The 22,868-nt window shown below is 42.2% G+C and overlaps 1 protein-coding gene across 2 annotated transcripts in view; it reads left to right on the top strand.

Moving 5' to 3' along the window:
- Positions 1-22,868, top strand: part of ADGRD1 (adhesion G protein-coupled receptor D1) — a 909,072-nt gene that overhangs the window by 147,457 nt on the left and 738,747 nt on the right. For both annotated transcript variants that reach the window (XM_044275622.1, XM_044275624.1), the window contains one exon: positions 6,510-6,651. In XM_044275622.1, coding sequence (XP_044131557.1) covers positions 6,510-6,651 — 142 coding nt within the window. The remainder of the gene's footprint in view (positions 1-6,509; positions 6,652-22,868) is intronic.

The raw sequence follows: 22,868 nt of genomic DNA, 5'->3' as shown, positions 1-22,868 counted from the left end.
AATCATTTGAACTCCTTTTGCGTCAGTAAGATCAGATTTGCCATTGCAGTGGATGATGTGTACATACGTCCTAGCTGCACGGTGCATCGACAGTTAGGACCTAAATGTACAGATGGTAGATGAAAAGAGGTTAATAGTGTCTTGCCATATTATTGTTTCACAGTATATTTGCAACATGTTTCTTGAACCATTTGATCCCATTAGCAAAAAGACAGAAAAATCCATTTCTGTGATTTAGATTATTAAGAATTTAAAGTACAGAAAGCATTACAGCATAGAGCAGAAGAGCCGTAGTAAGAGAACTCATGCATCCCTTTAGCTGTCCCCCACCTGTAGTGTTAAGAGCAATGGTCTCAGCCTGTGCATTTCTTTTTAATCATGTGTATTTATAGTGTACTACACTAGACATAACCTTATTATTTTTGACCCTGTCATCATTTGTCGGAGGAACTTTTGAACCAGTTGAGATATTAGACAAATAACTTTGATTTCCTAAGGGTACAGCCACATGGTCAGATTTCCTGATGTAGCTTTTGAAGTCAAAACCAGTAGTGAAATAAAAAAGGACAAAAGTTGTATCTGTCCTTTTATACTTTCTCTCCTTTTGTGATCCACTCTTAAATTTGGCTTCCAATACTACATCAGGAGACACAAAAATATACACTAAAAGAGAACATGGATATGTAAGTTTGCGTAGCCTTACAAGAACGTTAATGCTCCACTTGCTGATTTGTAGTAATGATCGACCCCTAAATGCCTCTTGCTAATCACTGGGGATTTTAATTGTGTAATAAATCTAGAAGTGATAGAATATCTATGAGGGGAGATATTCCAGCCCATGGTCCCCTTTAGGCACACGTTGAAGTGGGAAAAATAAGAAAATATATATAATGTATTTGTATGGAAAACAAACTGAGAATTTTTTGTCGATAAAGTAAAAAAATAAAATAAATGATCGACCCATCCTTCTCTCTTTATCTAGTTAAATGCCAATTGCGTTACAGCCCCTGTTTTGGAAGCTATGAAATTTACTATACAGTATATTGGATAAAACAAAGGCACCTAGTAACAGAAGCATAACTTGACTCATCAGTGCAAAATATAGAACAGGGCCCGAATCCGGAGCCACTCTTAAAACTGGTGTCCTGTTATATGGCAGACGGGCCCCCCAGGTGCATATGTTACTTCCTTTAGCTACCTACCTGCATATAAGTGGTGCACTGGAGCTTGAGTATATTAGAGATGTACAGTCGTGGCCAAAAGTTTTGAGAATTACATAAATATTGGAAATTGGAAAAGTTGCTGCTTAAGTTTTTATAATAACAATTTGCATATGCTCCAGAATGTTATGAAGAGTGATCAGATGAATTGCATAGTCCTTCTTTGCCATGAAAATTAACTTAATCCCCCAAAAAACTTTCCACTGCATTTCCTTGCTGTCATTAAAGGACCTGCTGAGATCATTTCAGTAATCGTTTTGTTAACTCAGGTGAGAATGTTGACGAGCACAAGGCTGGAGATTATTATGTCAGGCTGATTGGGTTAAAATGGCAGACTTGACCTGTTAAAAGGAGGATGATGCTTGAAATCATTGTTCTTCTATTGTTAACCATGGTGACCTGCAAAGAAACGCCTGCAGACATCATTGCGTTGCATAAAAATGGCTTCACAGGCAAGGATATTGTGGCTACTAAGATTGCACCTCAATGAACAATTTTGCAGGATCATCAAGAACTTCAAGGAAAGAGGTTCAATTCTTGTTAAGAAGGCTTCAGGGCGTCCAAGAAAGTCCAGCAAGTGCCAGGATCGTCTCCTAAAGAGGATTCAGCTGCGGGATCGGAGTGCCACCAGTGCAGAGCTTGCTCAGGAATGGAAGCAGGCAGGTTTGAGCGCATCTGCACGCACAGTGAGGCGAAGACTTTTGGAAGATGGCCTGGTGTCAAGAAGGGCAGCAAAGAAGCCACTTCTCTCCCAAAAAAACATCAGGGACAGATTGATCTTCTGCAGAAAATATGGTGAATGGTGAATGCTGAGGACTGGGGCAAAGTCATATTCTCTGATGAAGCCTCTTTCTGATTGTTTGGGGCATCAGGAAAAAGCCTTGTCCGGAGAAAAAAAGGTGAGCGCTACCATCAGTCCTGTGTCATGCCAACAGTAAAGCATCCTGAGACCATTCATGTGTGGGGTTGCTTCTCATCCAAGGGAGTGGGCTCAAAGTGGCCCAAAACACAGCCATGAATAAAGAATGTTACCAAAACACCCTCCAACAGCAACTTCTTCCAACAATCCAACAACAGTTTGGTGCAGAACAATGCATTTTCCAGCACGATGGAGCACCGTGCCATAAGGCAAAAGTGATAACTAAGTGGCTCGGGGACCAAAACGTTGACATTTTGGGTCCATGGCCAGGAAACTCCCCAGATCTTAATCCCATTGAGAACTTGTGGTCAATCCTCAAGAGGCGGGTGGACAAACAAAAACCCACTAATTCTGACAAACTCCAAGAAGTGATTATGAAAGAATGGGTTGCTATCAGTCAGGAATTGGCCCAGAAGTTGATTGAGAGCATGCCCAGTCGAATTGCAGAGGTCCTGAAAAAGAAGGGCCAACACTGCAAATACTGACTCTTTGCATAAATGTCATGTAATTGTCGATAAAAGTCTTTGAAACGTATGAAGTGCGTGTAATTATATTTCACTACATCACAGAAACAACTGAAACAAAGATCTAAAAGCAGTTTAGCAGCAAACTTTGTGAAAACTAATATTTGTGTCATTCTCAAAAATTTTGGCCACGACTGTACATATTTGTGCTTTGTTTGGCTTTTTGTGTGTGATACAATTTACAAAATATGTAGGCGAACAGGCTTTCTTGACATTACAATGGTTCCTCAAATTACAATATTTATTAGTCTGGCCATTGCAAGTTGAAACCATTGTAACTAGAGTCCATAAATCTATGGAAAACAAGTAATTGGCTCCATAAGCCCTAAATGTAATCCTAAACAGTTAAGAAAAAAAAAAGCAGTTAACTAAAAGAGATAAAGCAAGTCCTTACATATTACAGGAATAGATGCTGGAAACTGTAAATCACTTTCTGTGATGAGGACAGGCTTCTTCAGGGTCTTCAGCAGTAAACAGTATACCGGAAAAGTAAAATGGTGCCTTACCTGGTGTCTAAAGGAGCAGCTCATCCTGGCACGAAGGGCAGTACAGGACTTGTAGTACCGCACAAGTAGAGGAACAAGTAGCCAACCAATATAGCAACATTGATCCGTTGGATCTGAGTCTGAGACATTGTATGTTGAGTCTAGTTTCAACATATGATGGTCCAAAATATCGTATACTGAGGCCATTGAGGCCACTGTACTTGAAAAATTGAATTTAGGTTTCGGTTATAAACTAAATTAAAAGCTAAGGTTAAAGTTGAATTAAAAGCTCTATACATACTATAGAGAAAGCCCATGCAGCTTTTAAGGGACGCAGAAGGGAAGGTTTTCCCCATCCTCAAGTGATTAGAAGAAATGTGCGCAGGGTTCTCATTCTATACAGGCTGGGAGAAGCTAGCAAACAAGTAGGGAGGGAACCAGACTATGCACTATGAAGATTGTGAAGGAGATTTTTGGGCACGAGTAATCACTGCGCCATTCTGATCCTGGTTTGTTGTTATGAGCCAGGATGATTAATGGGCCCCATTGTAATTGTTTTGCTCTGCTATATTTCCCCTTATCTATGAAAGCCGGATTTCAAGGGAAGATTTTGGATTGAATACTCCAAACACCGTAAAATCCCACCTTCAAACTTTGACCGCTGTGTCCATGACATACTCTCAGTATTCTTCCAATATTAGTGACTCTAACCACAAAACAACAAAGTATAACATGAAAATACATTCTATCAGCAGTTGGAAACGGAACTGCTGTCAATCCCCGGTCTCTACTTCTCGCAGGAATACTGGAATGCATGGCCAGCAATCTTTTTTCTGCATTCTCCAACGTTCTGGCTTTCTTCAGATTGTAGTTTCTTGACAGTTTCCTATTCATGGGACATGGTTATTGTCCAGGTTATAGTTGTATATGTGTTCCTCTACTGTGACAATGAAGTGGTTAAGCATTTTCTCCTTGTAGATCGCCACACTATACTGTTTTATTAGGTGACGTTTTCCTCTGTATTTCACAAGCACAACCTTCTGAGAAGTCTCTTGGTAATATAAAATCTAGCTTTCTGCACCGTGTAAAAAAGATCTAATCCATTCATATCATTCTTCAAGGCAAGAACACTAACTTTACAGCATGGGAAATCCATCATCTCTTTTTTAGACACTTCAATTACTTGCTTATCATTATTTCATTTTCTGGGGCCTGTTCAACATTCTTGTTTCCTAGTGGACGTGTGTTTATATGCATGCCTAGTGACAACTATGTACTATGTGTATATATATATATATATATATATACATACATACACAGAGCAGTGGCTTTGCGTGCTTGCATTTGGTTCCCTGCTGCTGGTGATATTGCAGATCTGAGAGATCATGCTCCACTGCCTTTCGTGGGCATATGACAGACCCAGAGACCAAAAATGGAATCATTGTATGATCCGGCTTTGAGCTACGAGAAGCAATTCATCATCCATCTTATCAAAGGAAATGCAGAAATATTCCTTTCCCTGCCATTGAGAATCTATTAGCAACGGCACAACACTGGTTTTAAATGATTATATTTATACTCTGTTACAAGATGGACACTGCTAATATTTCAGAATGGAGGCCCTGCTGTCAGGCAGCTTTCAGAGTCTGGGTTCACATAGGGGCAAGTGTGGAGTGAATCATAAAAACGGAAAAAAGCAGCCAAACAAAATCCATGCATTGATTTATTCTGCAATTGAAATGTTGAGGCTAAACTACATAAACTCTTATATTCTATGGTCAGACTTTTCATCCAGTTACCTACTTTGCCCTCTTCTAAACTGCATATTTTTTAACTATTTATTTACCTTGCAAAAATCACTGCAAAAAATGCACCAAAATAATACGCCACTGACAATACTAGCTAATTCCTCAGGCCGATGTTAAAAGCTGAGAACTTTGCCAATATCTTCCAGTCAGGAACATATCGGAGCCCCTCATGCACCACGTCACGGTGTCTCAGCACGCATGGGGTCCTACCACTAAACTGCCGTGGTGTGTGAACAGGGTCTGAAACCAACTCACAGCCAGACTCTCACATGCCTCCATAGTGGTATCACCAATGCACTGTGAGGTAGGATAAAGCTGTGAGCCGCACCCAATAACAGACCATGTGACAAAAGAATGTTACCAGCAAAATAAAGTGGCACATTCCATACACATAAAGACAAAAACTGGCCTAAACGGGTGAAAATGCCCCAAACCCAGACATTGTGGCGTGTCTATAACCGGGGGAGCAATTCCTCTGCATGCTGTCCGCAGACAACGGCAACCCAAATGCGTACAATGCAGGATGCCGGGGCGGACCGCATGCACCACAAGAACATCTTACACAAAATGATACATTGTGCAGATGAAAAAATATACATACACAATTCACTGCAAAAAATGCCCCGAAATGATACGCAACTGACAATACTAGCTAATTCCCCAGGCCGATATTTATTTACTGGTCACTGGATTTAGACTAAATTCACTCCAGGTTTGAGAAATACTGACAGATATCTCTTGATGTTTATACCAAGAGACCAATCCTGAGAAAAGGTCATCAATATCTAGAACCCGGACAGCTCCTTTTAGGCTCTGTTCACTCCCTAATAGCTTCAGTGTATAATGCAGTCGTCACAGCTAGCATATGCTAGATAGGTTTTCAAATGAATATGGAAAAACCTCCTTGGCTTGTTGTGGTATTTTTATGACAAAACTAGCGCCGTATACTGTGCTATTCTTAACATCAAATATAATTGAAACCCTGATGGATAGCCTAAAATGCTACTGTGAAATGAGACTAGCTAATCCACTACTATCACCCTTTGAATGCCCTATAAATAATGTATTGGAGGTCACATCAAAAATATGAATACATTTATTAAAATGTCCATCTTTGACACCAGATAAATGGAAATTACTTCTTACTATATCAGCAACACATAAGCATCAGAGTGTGCATCCCTTGTGCATGCAGATATGTTCAGTAGATTGTGTATGACACAATTAATACTCCATGCACATGGCTGTTTCCTGCAGAACTGTAATAGGTCTTCCACAGAGGTCCATGCGTCCATATATCTTTTTAGTGAGGTATTTTTGTCACATTTACAGCATGCTCTATTGGACTCCATATGTATTGGGCATTAATCAGATACATTGCTTCTAGGGGAGAGTGTCACCATACATAGACACCAATAAATCCAGTAAGGCAGTGCATAAAGGTTGTATGGCTCTATCAACTGATAAGGCTCCACTCAAAAGACTCTCAATGTGCTAGCGCCTTAGGTTCATATTCGGAGACCTTGAATGACAGCTCTTTTTTTCTCTTTCAGAATCTCAGAAGCAAATCGGTTCAAGGATCATATGATCTCAGCGGCCAGTTACCTCATCTCTTTGAAGGTTCAGCCACCTCCATATCTGTGTCCAAACCTATCTGGGTCACCTCTTATTACAATACAGCTGACACACATCCTGGTAAGTAACGAATCAAACCTTAGGTTAAAATAATGAAAATAGGATGGCTCATATTTGATCAGTATTCATTGCCAGGCTGGGAGTTGTGGCTTCAGTTGGAGAGCCACACGTTGACAATCGCCGTTGTAACATATAGTATATTATCTTGTATGTATGCAGGGGTAATTTGCTGGAATGTGTCATTAAGAATTTAATTAGACCTTGGGACTGGCTGTGAAATAACATTTTGTTAATGTTGGGTTTCGTACATCTCCACTTCTACCCTGGTTATAGGAATTCCAGATTTCTTTGCTGAGGAACTGTTTATGATTTATGATCATTCTCAGCGTAATCCCCGAGCTCTAGAGGAAGCTAGTAATCTCTTCATTCACTCTTCAACAACTAAATTTAGAACTCATTACAAAGAGGAAAAACAGATAAACATGAATATATTTTCCAAATGAAGAGTACTTATCCTTTAAGGTGCTCAAGATGTAAGTCAAGCAGCAAAAGCCGTATTAAGAAGGTGGTAATTGTACGATTGTATTGAACATACATTATTTAGACCAAATAATTTCTTAATTGTTGAAGCGTTTTGAGTTTAGCTCTGACCTAGCATTGTTAGAGCTACACATTCTATAAATGCAATGTAGGGTATGGCATGTAATATCATATGACATAGAAGACAGCTAATACCCATTTGCAACTTGAAGAAATACTGTATGGTCTTCAGCACCATAGTCCGCCTGTACACCATAAGTCTTCCAACAAGATCCAGTACAATGTAACAAAACAATAGCAAAGACAGGTTGTAACGGATCTCCTTGCACCCTGACCGGGTACCTCCGTCGATAGATGCTCCTAGTGCTTTCCGAGGACTCCAAGCACTCCACTTGACACCATACGCACTGCAGACCCCACGAACCGCCACAGCTTGGTTGGGGTCTCACCGTCCACCCACGCTGGACCCAAGACCGGGCTTCAGCTTTCAGTGGGTGAACCTCTCCTACATCCAGAGAGCAGGAACCATGAACAAGCTCTTACAAGAGCTTATACTTAGGGGAGTATTGTGATATAGCAATCCCCAAGAGTGTAGTTATCCCATTCCCCAAACATGAGCCAAAACTTCATGAAGGTATAAGAGCTGCCTCTTTATTTTAACACACAAGCATTTTATACTCATCTTCCAACAAGGTTACCACCCACAGGGTTTTGTAAAAACAGCCAATAACCATGTACAATACACTCAGACACTCCCACACAAAATCCTCCCCTCTGCCCGTGATAGAATTACCTCACACTGGGTTGATGCAATCATCACAGGCAGGCGAATACACAATATCCTCTGTCCTGGAGACAACCGAGAAGTAATTCAATTATCTCTCAGGACAAAGGACATCACCAATACACACAGAGAGACAATGGAACAGACCTCCCTACTCAACGTATACAATGTCCCACCCTTTTCAATACACATAGACATTTAACATCCCAAAATGGCACAAATTAGACCAGGGGTTCAAGTTAGTCCAAGTCCTTTGTGAACAAAGGAGGCCTGGCTGATGAGAGGGCCCATAATCCTGGGCAAGAGGCTAGTAGCCAGGCCCCTCCAAAACCCAGTGACGAGGTTGGTTTCGCCACACAGGTGCACTCTGCGGTCTTACTAAACCCTCAAACTGATTTTAAAATTGAGAGATTAGCCAACATGTCCTACGGTGTAGGACATGTCTGAGCCCGAGCACCGAGCCAAGGTTTCTCAAGTAGCTCGGGACCTAACACTCACCTACCTATGCCTATGTGGGCAATACTAGGAGCCAGTGGGCAAATTACAGGAGCATGAGGCCGACTCACAGACAACTCACCAGTTACCTCCAGCATGTGACCATGCTAGCAATGGGAGGAGGGAGGAGTCTGCGAGTTCCACTCAAGACTGGCTGATATGTCCCAGGCTTCACAGGTGCACCTAAATTTAGCCTGTAGATGGAAAGCAGGTACATTTAAATTGGAGTTTATACACTTCCAGGCATCTCTATATATACAAACTGAAAAGAATGGCGTGGTATTAAACAAGCAGGAAGTGCTCAAACCCACATGCAGTTGTGCATATATATATATATAGGGGAGCAAATCCTGCACTTGTGGCCCGTTACAAGTAGTATAGGCTTGTCACTGTACTATTCACAAAGTGTAGGGCAGTTCTGTATTGCCTAGACACACCTGCCCACACTGTAACACCACCACCACCGAAGGTTTGTCTGGTAACAACAGTGGCTGATGCATAGTGCTTTCCTTAATGTCTCCAACATCGTTGGCGGCCATCATTTCTGCTAAGTGTGAATCGACTTTTATCAGGGAACAGCACTGAGGCCCACTGGTCCCTCCTCCCATGCAAGACGAAGACGCCTGTAGTTAGGTACCCTTGCAGGCTTTCTAGTACGCAGACCACACTTCTGAATGGTCTGACGTGACACTTGGGTGCCTCTCACCTCCCTTAAATGTGTCTGGAGTTGTGTGGCATTCATTATCCGGTTCCGCAGGGCATTGTTCACAATGAAGCGGTAGTCAGTGTGGGCTGTGGCCAAAGAACGTCCACTTCTTTGCCTTTCTGTGACTCTTCCAGTCTCTCTGTATGTCTGTTGCAACCTTCTGATGACACTCTATGACACTCTAAGCTCAGTGGCCACTTGCATCTGAGAACATCCTGCTTGAAGCCTCGCAATGTCGAGGTACTGTTGATCAACTGTTAGGTGTCGCCTTGGTCTCATGATGAGGAGGACTGTTTAAATACCAATTCTAATTAAACCTAGAAATGTATTGGGTGATTCATGGATCAAACACCTGTTGTGAATTTTGCCATTAAGCTCCTTGTTAGAAAACAGCAAGTTGTGAAAAAAGTATTGAAATACTGAAGTGGCGGACATGTGCATTCAAAAGTTTAGAGAAGGTCACATTAAGTTCACCTGTAATGGTTAGACTGCCTTTTAGGTTTATCCTGACATTCCACCCACAAGCCAAATATCCCTAACTTTTTGTGAGTAGTTGAATATACAGATTATATTACCTATGTAATAGGTGAGATAAGCTAGTTTGCTACACTGGGCAAAAACAATGGCAAACCCCATGATAGAAATATTGCTCTAAAATGGTGTAGATGCTCAACTCTCTCTGCAACTCACCCTCTCCACTTTGATTGACAGGACAAGGTGTGATGATGTTTTCACTGGCTTGCCCTGTCAATAAAAGTGCAGAGGGTGAGTTGCAGAGAAAGCTGAACCTCTGGGTGTAACAGCAAAGCCCCCATTGCACCTAGAGGATCATTTGCATGCATTAAAATTTTTCTCAGCAATGTAGTCACATATGAACATGGAACCAACACAACTGCCTTCAGCTGCCAAGCGCACATACAGCAGGTCATCCAGTTCCATAGGTACAAATCTGTAGATAGATGCCTTTAAGTAAAGTAAGCCTGCCTCTGGGAAAGACAAAATGAATAATATCATTAATGGAGTCTTTATGAAGCCTTTTGAAGGTATTTATGTTAGTTATGGGCTTAGCGAGACATCTAATAAACAAGTCTCAGCAGTGATTTATCACTCTAATTATAATAAGATATACTGTTATTACAATGTTCGTTATATGACGGCTCCGTTACCAGCACTGTGATCTGTAAGCAGCACCGCTGTGACACTGTTCTCATTTTATGATAGATTTTCTCAGCTTAAAGTGAATGTATGACCTATACTTTTTTTTTACCAATTAAACCTGGGTAGTGGAAGATATATCTGTGTTTATTTTCTGATTGTAGATTTAGTTAATTCCATTTTTGGAACATGATTATGGGGGCAGCCATTTCTCCTTTGCTTCTGTTGACAGCATTTAGAGAAGAATGATAAGATAAGCTGTAAATCCAATGCTATCTATACAGAGGAGTTAGGGTACTTTCACAGTAGCGTTAAAGTTTTACGGTATTGAGTTCCGTCCTAGGGGCTCAATACCAAAAAAAAAAAAAAGATTCAGTTTTGTCCTTGTGCATTCTGAATGGAGAGCAATCCATTCAGTATGCATCAGGATGTCTTCAGTTCCGTCCCTTTTATGGTATTTGGCCGAAGAAAATACTGCAGCATGCTGCAGTATTTTCTCTGGCCAAAATTCCGGAACACTTGTCGGAATGCCGGATCTGGCATTAATTTCCATTGAAATGTATTAATGCTGCATCTGGTACCAAGTGTTCAGGAAATTGCTGCATTGACAAATCCGGTTTTCTGGTCTGCGCATGCGCAGACCTTTACATATGTGAAAAAAATAAATACCGGATCCGTTTTTCTGGATGACACCGGAGAGACGGATCCGTACTTCAATGAATTTGTCAGACAGATCCGCATCCGGATCCAGAAACAAATGATCTCTATTTGCACATGGATTTCCGGATCTGGCAGGCAGTTCCGGCAACAAACAACGCTAGTGTGAAAGTAGCCTTAGCTGTCATTGTAGTTCTGCCTGTGATGATAATGAGATGACTGCTGTTAAAGTGATCTGTAGACAAAAAGACGTGTCAGCCTATCACAAGGCTAAAAGCCAGTGTGAAAACTGGAGGATTGTAGGATTTTACTTTAAACATAGGTAGAAATTTTAAAAGGACATCACCAAAATTAACAAATATGTCTAGCATAAAAAGTTATATTTCTAGAATGTTATACCATCATAATTTTAGGAATAATCGTTCAGATTTACTAATACTGTCTAAGGTTTAGACAGTTTAGACAGTGCAAACTTAAATGAGTCTAAAAATGTCCCAAATTGATCAGAATGGCTAATGCTCAATGATAAATCTGGCGCATCTTTAGGCTATTAGCTTACTTTATGCCAGTATTTTGACACACATTGTTGCATCTTAAGCTATACCCTTCCCTGCTAAGCCACACCCAATTTTCAGTTTTGCGTACAAGAATAGGCATTGTTACAATGAATCTGGAAAAAAAACGCATGCCATACGGACGTCATCCATTTTCGCATGAGACTTCAATGAATTAATTCAGCAATTACTTCGGCTATACAGAGACAGCATTAAAACCGAAGTGTTTGACCGTATCGACTTTGTATCACTAATCTGAAGCTCAATTCACTCAACACTACCTGTCACAAAAAAAATACAATGTAAGCTACAGGGAACATGTTATAGAGCAGGAGAAGCTGAGCAGTAAAAATATTGTTTTATGGGAAAAGATTCATTATAACTTGTAATTTATTCATTTAAAGAGGACCTTTCATGGGTCCAAACATTATAAACTATGGGAGTCTAACTGCACTTACTATTTTTTCTGGGCGCCGCTCCCTTCGCCCGCTGTGTCCCCCGTTGTATTCTCCCGCCTGGTATGCTAATTAATAGCATCGGAGCAATGAGGAGGAGACTGAGTCTTTCTCTGTGGGCGTCTCCTTCTCCTTGGCTGTGAGCTGTTCAATCGCAGCAGAGAGCGTCACAGCCTGGGAGAAAAGCTCACCTTCTCCCCGGCTGTGACACTCTCTGCTGCAATTGGACAGCGCTAGGTCCTCTTTAAATCCCTGCTCATTCTGGGCTTTGAAGTCAATGAGGTGGTCTGTTCAGTGATTGACAGCCATAGTGATAGCTGTCAATCACTGATAGGACCGCCTCCTTGACTTCAAAGCCCAGAATGAGCAGGGATTTAAATGTATAAAAAACAAGTTATATTAAAAATATTTTCTAAAAAAAACTATATATCAATCTGCTCAGCTCCTCCTGCTCTATAACATGCTGCCTGCAGCTAAAATACCATATTCAAAATGACAGGTTCCCTTTAAATCTTCAGCAAATCCACAGCAAAATCTGTGATAGATCACAATGTAAATTCCACTGCATAGCATCAGCAAAATCCACCCTTTGTGGCCATACTCAGGCTCAGTCACACTTCTCTACTAAAGAACTGTATTTTTCTATTTCATGTTATATTTCATCAGTTTTATGAAGTGAAAAATTATGGCAATACATTTAAATGGTTTTATTCACGTTAATTTTTTTTATACATGCCGGTTTATGTTTAAGAAGACTTTTTTTTCAATGCACTGCATGTTCCAGTTTCCATTATTAGCCCTTGGAAATCAATAAGTAGAATAAAAAAATGCATATTTTGTATTTTCATATGTAGATCATATATTTGTTTTAAAGCTTTTTATTTCTGTATTTCAGCAATATTACAAAACAAGCAAAATGCATACTTACCAACATTTGAGTTGCTAAAATCGGGGCATAAAAGCCCTGCCCCGGAAACGCCAAAACCTACCCAGAACTCCCACTTGTGGGTGGGATTCGAGTTAGCTCCTGTAATGCAAGGCACCAACAAACAGACCAGTGATGAAAGCAAAAAGGTGTTTATTCACCAGAAACATAAACGTCCAGGACACTTGCTGGTAACAAGGAGTAATAACAAAAAAACAGGCAAGGAGATTCCAGGAATAGTCCCAACCAGTGCTGAATGATGCTGTGCACTTAGCAGTCGAGTCACTCCAGATCTTGGGTCCGCTGTAAGGACAAAGTTCCTGGCAGTCTTCAGTCACTAGGAGTTGTGACCTATACCTGGTTGAGGGAAAATAACAGTGGGCACTGATCACCCTGAGAGACCTCCTTTTAAATGCCTGCTGACCAATCCCAGGGTGCCAAGTGTCCACTACCATAGGTGAACAAATTGCCCTGCACCTGAGTACAAGGCCTAAGGCAATCACAAGTTGATTAACCCATGGCTGGCTCCCTAATCCACTTTGCTCTTGTGAGTCAGTATAATATGCGCCACTGGTCGACGAAGTGCATAAGAAGCGCGTACTCGCGACCGTGTATCCCTTTGCGAACCTGCCCTCATGCGTACGCACGGACGCATGATTGACTCAGCACGAGTATGCGAGCGCGTGGACCCAGATGCGGAAACGGAAGTTGCAGGAGACACCGGAGACAACCCTGGCCGCGGCGTCTTGTCACTCGCCTGGCCACTCTGTCCCCGGGACTCCGACGGTCCTCCCCTCCGATGTCCACGCGAACGCATCTCCGCACTGGCTCGCAAAGGGGTCAGCGCTGGTGCATCAGAGACACGCATAACCTGTCCCGCAACTCCACGAGGACCCCTCTTGGTTCCCCTGGAGTGCAAAGCAGGTGAGGATCTTACAGCTCCATAAATTTTTGACTCGGAACAGCGTGAATTTGCTGGGAATGTCTCTAAAAATCAGGTACAATCTTGTCAAATTTGGGACAGTTGGCAGCTATGCAAAATGGTTAATCCTTTAACAAAAGGGAACAGATGAAAGAAAAAACACATGGTGTAATAACCTTGTCTGTCTGGGCTCCTGCAGTGCGATCCTCAGCCTCCATGGTGACGTAACCGCATCCTCAGTACAGAATGCAATGCTGTGTTGCTCCCCTCGGCGGACGTCACTGGGGAGATTAGCGGTAGGCTGATTGATAGCTCAGCTGCTCTATTGCTTGCACTAGTGGTGTTGACTAATGGAGCGCAGAGTCAATAGATCTATCAGGTTCTGATCCAAGGACTCGGCACTCTATTTAAATCCCTTAACTGGATGTTACCATTGCAAGTGATGGTCTTTGTCTCACTAGCTAGGTTCCTTTTAACCTGTTCCTGCATTGCTGATTGATTCCTCTTTGTCTCTGACCTTGGCTTGTCTTCTGACCACTCTCAGCCTCGCGTTTTGGTACTGCATATCCCATCTGGGTCTGACCCATTTCTAATGACTCTGGTATTGTGTTTATCTGTCTGTGTGTGTTTGTCCGTCTCTGCACTTTAGTAGTGTAGGGACCGTTGACAAGTTACACCCTAGCCATTTATGGCTTGTACTAGGTAGGGACGTGTAGGTAGGGACAATGGATGGTTGCAGTTTAGGGCCTCACTATCCTTGCCCGTATCTATAATACTGACGTTACACATAGCAAAACACAGAAAAAAAATGGATGCAATACAGAATCGCTGAACAAATAGTAAAAAAAATTGAGCCTTATTGGAAATCTGTCTTTTATCTGTATTTTTATCCTCCAGCGTGGAGGATCCTGAGATGAGTGTTTCAGCATTACTTCTTCTCAGCTTCCATCAGATTTCATTTAATAGAGTGAGAAACACCTTTGAAAGTAGAAATGTTAAGGAATGCACAGATAAATAAGAATCACGTTCCTGCGATTCGGTTATTAAAATGGAATTGGCTCATAAACTTTACTATGCAACAATTTCATGGATGTGTAATAGAGACAGATGCTTTATAAACCGAGGAATTAATGGCATAGAATGGAGTTATAATAAAGTATAGGACAGGAATAACACATACTTGTGACTGGCTGTCAGACATATTTCTAAACCTTGTTGATGTTTCCTAGGATCGGGAACTATATAAATGTCGCCATTTCGAAATGCCAGATGCACAGCGATCCAAATGGAAATGCCAACGTGTGACCTGAATATAATAATATGATTACAAGCTGGTAAAACAAGACATTAGTCAGTCAAATCATAGGATGCATGCAAAAATGATGTCAGTGTATTAAAGGTGCAGAACTGTTTGCAGCTTAATTTAAAGGGGTTGGCCCACGGGTGGACTGGCCATAGACCCTACAGGGAAATTTCCCATTGGTTCCATGTCCCCCAGGGCCACCAGAGCCCTCCACACTGCTGCTGGCTAGGTACATAATGATCTGATGCTCTCAGTGTTAATTAACACTGAGATCATCAGGTACCTGGATGTTGGGCCAGGATGAAGCGTTTCAGGGCCCTAAGCAGAGCAGGCAAATTCCGCCATCTCGAATCAATTTAAAGTGTCATTAGTTTCTAATAAAGAGATTGAAACACATTTTAAAAGGACACGGGCAAATGCAATGATTTACAGGTGACTTCTCCACAGATTTGAGTTGTTCATTTCACTTTTCTTCTCCATTTGCTTTAGACCATCATGGGCAAACGTCTTTGGTCAGGGGCTTGCAGCCCCTCTGCCACAAAACACCAGTATTACTATATGGTACATGGTAGATGTGGGACTGTTACAGATTTTACAGACCCCAGATCAGCTCCCAAATTTATACAGACCACTGTCATTCGGCTGGTATCCCAATAATGTGCCGGCTATGCTCACCCATTCCCACAACCATTCCCACTCCAACACTATACTGTCAGAAATAACAGTGCCATACAGTAGCAATGCCCAATAATAATAATGTCCCTACTGTACCCCAGTAGTAATATTATAACCATAGTGACTCTAGTATTTATAAAGCCTCTCCTGCAGTGCCTCTTGTAGCTCTAATGCCCCCCTCCATTTATAACTTCCCTGTAGTGCCCTCTGTATTATAATGACCCCTGTAGTGGCAATATATAATGCTCCCCCCAAAGTTCCAGTATATATACTCTCCCTGTAATGCCAGTATATACAGTTGCAAGAAAAAGTATGTGAATCCTTTGGAATTATATGGATTTCTGCACAAATTGGTCATAAAATGTGATCTGATCTTCATCTGAGTCACAACAATAGACAATCACAGTCTGCTTAACTAATAACACGCAAAGAATTAAATGTTACCATGTTTTTATTGAACACACCATGTAAACATTCACAGTGCAAGTGGAAAAAGTATGTGAACCCTTGCATTTAATAACTGGTTGAACCTCCTTTGGCAGCAATAACTTCAACCAAACGTTTCCTGTAGTTGCAGATCAGACACGCACAACGGTCAGGAGTAATTCTTGACCATTCCTCTTTACAGAACAGTTTCAGTTCAGCAATATTCTTGGGATGTCTGGTGTGAATCACTTTCTTGAGGTCATGCCACAGCATCTCAATCGGGTTGAGGTCAGGACTCTGACTGGGCCACTCCAGAAGGCGTATTTTCTTCTTTTTAAGTCATTCTGTTGTTGATTTACTCCTATGCTTTGGGTTGTTGTCCTGTTGCAACACCCATCTTCTGTTGAGCTTCAGCTGGTGGACAGATGGTGGCCTTAAGTTCTCCTGCAAAATGTCTTTATAAACTTGGGAATTCATTTTTCCTTCGATGATGGCAATCCGTCCAGGCCCTGACGCAGAAAAGCAGCCCCAAACCATGATGCCCCCACCACCATACTTCACAGTTGGGATGAGGTTTTGATATTGGTGTGCTGTGACTCTTTTTTCTCCACACATAGTGTTGTGTGTTTCTTCCAAACAACTCAACTTTGGTTTCATCTGTCCACAGAATATTTTGCCAGTACTGCTGTGGAGCATCCAGGTGCTCTTGTGCAAACTGTAAACGTGCAGCAATGTTTTTTTTGGACAGCAGTGGCTTCCTCTGTGGTATCCTCCCATGAAATCCATTCTTGTTTAGTGTTTTACGTATCATAGATTCGCTAACAGGGATGTTAGCATATGCCAGAGACTTTTGTAAGTCTTTAGCTGACACTCTAGGAATCTTCTTCACCTCATTAAGCAGTCTGCGCTGTGCTCTTGCAAGTCAACAATTCTTAATCGTATGTCTTCTGAGAGCTCTTTTGTGTGAGGCATCATTCACATTAGGCACATCAGGTGAAAAGCAAACCCAGAACTGGTGTGTGTTTTTTATAGGGCAGGGCAGCTGTAGCCAACACCTCCAATCTCATCTCATTGATTGGACTCCAGTTGGCTGACACCTCACTCCAATTAGCTCTTGGAGATGTAATTAGTCTAGGGGTTCACATACTTTTTCCACCTGCCCTGTAAATGTTTACATGGTGTGTTTAATAAAAACATGGTAACATTTAATTCTTTGTGTGTTATTAGTTTAAGCCGACTGTGATTGTCTATTGTTGTGACTTAGATAAAGATCAGATCACATTTTATGACCAATTTGTGCAGAAATCCATATCATTCCAAAGGATTCACATACTTTTTCTTGCAACTGTATATAATGCTCCTCCATGCCCCCTGTAGTGCCAGTGTGTATATGTATATATATATATATATATACACACACTCACAAATACCGCAGCAGCACAGTCAGACCACGTGCACTGGGTGCAATTCCCCACGGAGGTCGGCTTCTCCTCCACAATTCGTACTCTCCAAATAACGAGGCAGCACTTCCAGCTTTCGGTGACAGGATGAAGACCCCAAAACTTTATTCCCAGCAACGTTTCGGCCTACTCAATGAGGCCTTTGTCAAGCTTATTATATAATTCTTTCCCTGTAGTGCCAGTATATATATATATATATATATATATATATAATGCCTCCTGTAGTGCCAGTGTATATATATATAATGCTCGTCCATGCCCCCTGTAGTGCCAGTATATAATGCTCCCTGTAGTGCCAGTATATAATGCTCCTCCATGCCAATCCTTTATGGTCACATTTTTATTATGCCCCCACTTTTAGTGCCCAGCCGTTGCCACACCACCTTCAATTCCACGTGAATGGTCGGGAGCTGCAGCGCATGTGCTCCTAGCACATGCCCATGGTCCGCATCGTTAGCCCTATGCGTACGGAAAGATGCAAGTTGCTGGGAGCGGAACATTCCGTGCCCAGAGAAGAATAGTCCGCTGTGCTCAAACGGACACCTGCCTCTGTAACCCAGCTGATCTCCGGGTGTAGGACCTCCACCGATCAGATACTGATGACCTATCCAGAGGCTAGATCACCAGTATAAATATCTCTGAAAAGTCTTTAACCTTGTTTTTCGCATAGCTCACAGACTGTAGTACCAGGTCTGTCTCTATTTAAACAGTCGGTGGTACAGACAGAGATGCATTAACTATTCCATGCAGGATGTCCAAATAACAAAAGTTGTAAATGTCCTTCTGACGTTTCACCTCTTCATTGTGCCCAATAACCAACTTCTCTGAAAGGCATCAGTGGATTTTATTTTAAACCTTTCCTGGGAGTGATTAGAAAACAGTAAGCGAAATGACTGACAGTGGATTTGTACAGCAAGAGCTATGAAGCGAGGACGGTAATTTCCTCATGGCAGGAATTGTAAATGTTGGCAGGTTATTTAAGAATCTCAGAGTTGACCATTACTTCTGTGAGATGCAGTGGACTGACCGATATAACCTTCAAAGGAAAAATAGATATTTGTAATGATGAATATTTCTTGATATTTACAGAGATATGAATAAAAGCAAGAGGTCTACACAGCTATGGCCCAGCAGGATTGCATGTCTGTATGTGCTGGTGCTTTATATAGAATCAGGGCCGTAGATAATTTTTTTTCCTGGGGGGGGTTCAGCTTTCTCAAATTATAAGTCATCATCCACAGATATCTCCCCCCCCCCCCTCCATTTTAGTTTAGTTTTTTTTTTTTGTATGAAGAGGCTGCGGTGCTTTATGAGCGCCACCGTCTCTTCTTAGGCCATATGACATCTTCAGACTAAAAAAAAATACCCCAAATTGGGTCCTAAACTGAAAAATTTGGTCAACAAATTTTAAATAAATATAATTGCAATAAAAAAGACATGGAAGAGAATACAGCACCCCATACCTCTCCATCCAGGGACATCTCCTGTCATGTAGACCTTCTCTTTCCTCTTCTCCTCCATTTGACCCAGACCACTATGGCAAATTCTTTCAGCCGCAACTCGTCTCTACAGTTTGTAACACAGACAAGTTAGATTTCTCAATTTTTCCATCAATCTCCTCATCCTGGACCAGGATTCCTGGTGTCCCCACAGTGTCATCCTTTCACTCCCAATACTGTGCCCGTTATGCTCCCCAATGCCCCAGGAACTATACTGCTGAAATAATAGTGACCCTAATAGACATATTTGGGGTAATTTATCAAACTGGTGTAAAGTAGAACTGGATTTCCAAAAGAGCTGTCAAATATGAAAGGTGGAATCTGATTGGTTGCTATGGGCAACTAAGCCAGTTCTGCTTTACACCAGTTTGATAAATTACCCCAAATGTTCCTATAGTGTCCACAGCAACTATAATGTCCCCTAGAGTGCCCCCAGTAATAATACCACCCTCTATTGTGCTCCAGGCAATAATCCCTGTATAGTGTCCCCAGAAATAATAGAATTGCCCCTACAGTGCCTCCCCAATAGCAACACCCCCATATAGTAATTTCCACCACACTGCCCCCACATAGTAATCCCCCCATAGTAATTTGCCCCCACACAGTAATTTGCCCCACACTGCCCCCATATAGTAGTTTGCCCCCACACAGTAATTTGCCCCACACTGCCCCACATAGTAATTTCCACCACACTGCCCCCACATAGTAATTTCCACCACACTGCCCCCACAGAGTAATTTGCCCCCACATAGTAATTTGCCCCCACACTGCCCCCACATAGTAATTTGTCCCCACATAGCAATTTCCCCACATAGTAATTTGTCCCCACATAGCAATTCCCCCACACTGCCCCCACATAGCAATTCCCCCACACTGCCCCCACATAGCAATTCCCCCACACTGCCCCCACATAGAAATTACCCCCACACTGTCCCCACATAGAAATTACCCCCATACTGTCCCCACGTGGCAATTTCCCCCACACTGCCCCCACACAATAGTTTCCCCCACACTGCCCCCACATAGCAATTTCCCCACACTGTCCCCACATAGCAATTACCCCCACACTGCCCCATATAGAAATTTGCCCCCACATAGTAGTCCCAGACCCTCCCATAATAATTTGCCCCCACATAGCAATTTGCCCCCACTCTGCCCCATCTAGTAATTTGCCCCGCAAAGTAGTCCCTCTCATAATAATTTGCCCCCACATAGTATTCCCTCCCATAATAATTTTGCCCCATACAGCCCCCACATTCCCCCCCCATGTACTCGATTAATCTTCCCTAATATGTCCTCCTGTGTGTCCCCCCCCCACATGTCCCCCAAAGTAGGTACATGAAATAAAAAAAATAAAAAATAAACAAAAAATTAAAAGCTAAATACTCACCTATGTCCAGGGCCAAGCGCTTGCTTGCAGAGGAAGGCGGGATGAGTCAGGCGCGTCACAGTGCTGCGTCCCGACACAGGCGCGTGATGACGTCATCACGCACGCCTGTGCCGGGATTTCACTACCGCATAGGCCTCAGGCCTACAAGGCCTGAAGCCTATGGCGGTGATCGGCGACGGGACAGGGAGCTATGCGCTCCCGTGCCCCGCCGCAGTATGTGGGCGTTCGGGTCAGCGTTGGCCCCCCTGCGGTGCTGGGCCCGGGGCTGCCGACCCGAACGTCCGAATTGTAATCCGCCACTGGGACAGACACTCTGGGGGGGGTTTGAACCCCCCTATCCCCCCCCTTATCTACGCCCCTGTATAGAATAAAAATAAAAACATGGCTAATGTCGGAGTAACTCATTGTATCCTGTATATAGCCTGATGCCAAAATGAGCGTTCCTTGCCTGATTCAAATCCATTAAGGCTAGGGCATGAAATTCACAATGTCATAATGGGACATCACACCTAATGATCAATTTGGTGAAGCTGTGACACACAACATAATGCAACTGCTACTAAACCTGCTGTTCTTTGATTATTCAGTTAAAGGGGTTATCCAATACCTATAATGCCCCCAAAATGCCCAGGCACCTCATACAGGTTATACTTACCCGGTTCCCTACTATGGCCACTGCTGCATCTCTATGAGCCTCCCTAGAGAGGCTCGTTCCCATCGTGGCCTGCTATTAGCTAACTCCCCCCCCCCCCCCCCTTCCCCTTTGCCAGATGTTTTGATCTGTGCTGCAAAGAGATTGAGAGAGCAGGATAGGCACGGGTGACGGGGAGCAGGGTAAGTATAACCTGGATTAACGTGTCTGCACCAAAAATCTGCATAAAAATTGCACAATTTGCCACATATAGGGTTTCTAGACTTTTCTCCGACATGCATGACAAAGAGGTCGGGTTTCGTGGAAGGAGGTTGAGCTGCATAGGAAAGGAGCAAGGAGTAAGAAAATTAGGGCCAAACTTCTAGCATAAAAATCTGTCTTAGGCTACATGCACACGACCGTATGTATTTTGCGGTCCGCAAAAAAAACCGGATGATTTTCCGTATGGCATCCATTTTTTTTGCGGATCCTTTTTTTTGCGGATCCATTGTAATAATGCCTATCCTTGTCCGCAAACTAGAAAAAAATAGGACATGCACTATTTTTTTTTGCGGAGCAATGGAACGGACATACTGATGTGGACAGCACACGGTGTGTTGTCCGCGTTTTTTGCGGACCCATTGAAATGAATGGGTCCGCATCCTATCTGCAAAAAAAAAAACGGAACGGACACGGAAGTAAAATGCGGTCGTGTGCATGAGGCCTTAAGGTAAGCCAACCAATAATTGGTATAAAGTCAGAGAAAAGAGTCTGTCCCTGCACCAGATTATCATCCAGACTGAGCCCCGATGATGAATATGGTGCAGGCCTAGACAGTCATTCTAGCTTATCCCTCCTCTTATGTTAGCTTTCTGTTACTATCCATGATGTTAACGGGTCGGTTTTGACCCGTGTCTTAAATCAGCCATAAAATACTCTCTGAACAATTATTTATCATCCAATTTGTTTCTTACCTCTTGGTTACCTTGTTAGGCTTCTTTATCCTTGAAAAGATTGGTTTTAATATTTTTGGTGTGACCCTTAGACCTTTCTTTTGATAGCATACCTCTCATTTTCAAATTTAAAAAATGGTAAAATAAACCTCAATAGAATATTATAAGTAAATAAAAGGTTGTTATGTCACCAGAATGTTGCTGAGGAGTATTTGAACACATCTCTTAACTTTAAAAATAAAATAAAAATTATTTTATTTTAATAACATTAACTATAATAACATTGATGGTGTTAGGGTCAATTTTGACCCATATATATTTACTTCAATAAAATAGCCAAAAGTCTTTTTTTTAACATAAAACGTTCATAAACAATGAAAAGCAAGTAATAATACAAAATGTAGACTTGCAAGGTCAAACAAACAACACACAATCAAGCAAGGCAAACCAATAGAAATCAAGTACTACTTTCAAAGCATCTTTGTGCAAGAACTTGCGTGTGTTTGTGTGGGTGTTTTTAGATGCATGTGTGGCAAAAGCTGACACTTTCAGCATGTTCTTTGCAGATATATTTTTTACAGTGGAAGCATAATGTGTGTGTCTTTCTGTCCTTATTGCTGGGGCAGACCTGACACCTCTTTCTTTTAGAATCAGATGGCATTACTGGAGTTGTGGCTGTGCTGGTTGATGTTGAGGCAAGGCTAGATGATGATGAGGATGCTGGCACTGATTCTCTTTGTGTTGTTG

Source organism: Bufo gargarizans, chromosome 1 (assembly GCF_014858855.1).
Source record: "Bufo gargarizans isolate SCDJY-AF-19 chromosome 1, ASM1485885v1, whole genome shotgun sequence".
In the NCBI taxonomy this organism is placed as follows: Eukaryota; Metazoa; Chordata; class Amphibia; order Anura; family Bufonidae; genus Bufo; species Bufo gargarizans.
This window is presented reverse-complemented; position numbering and strand designations above follow the sequence as displayed.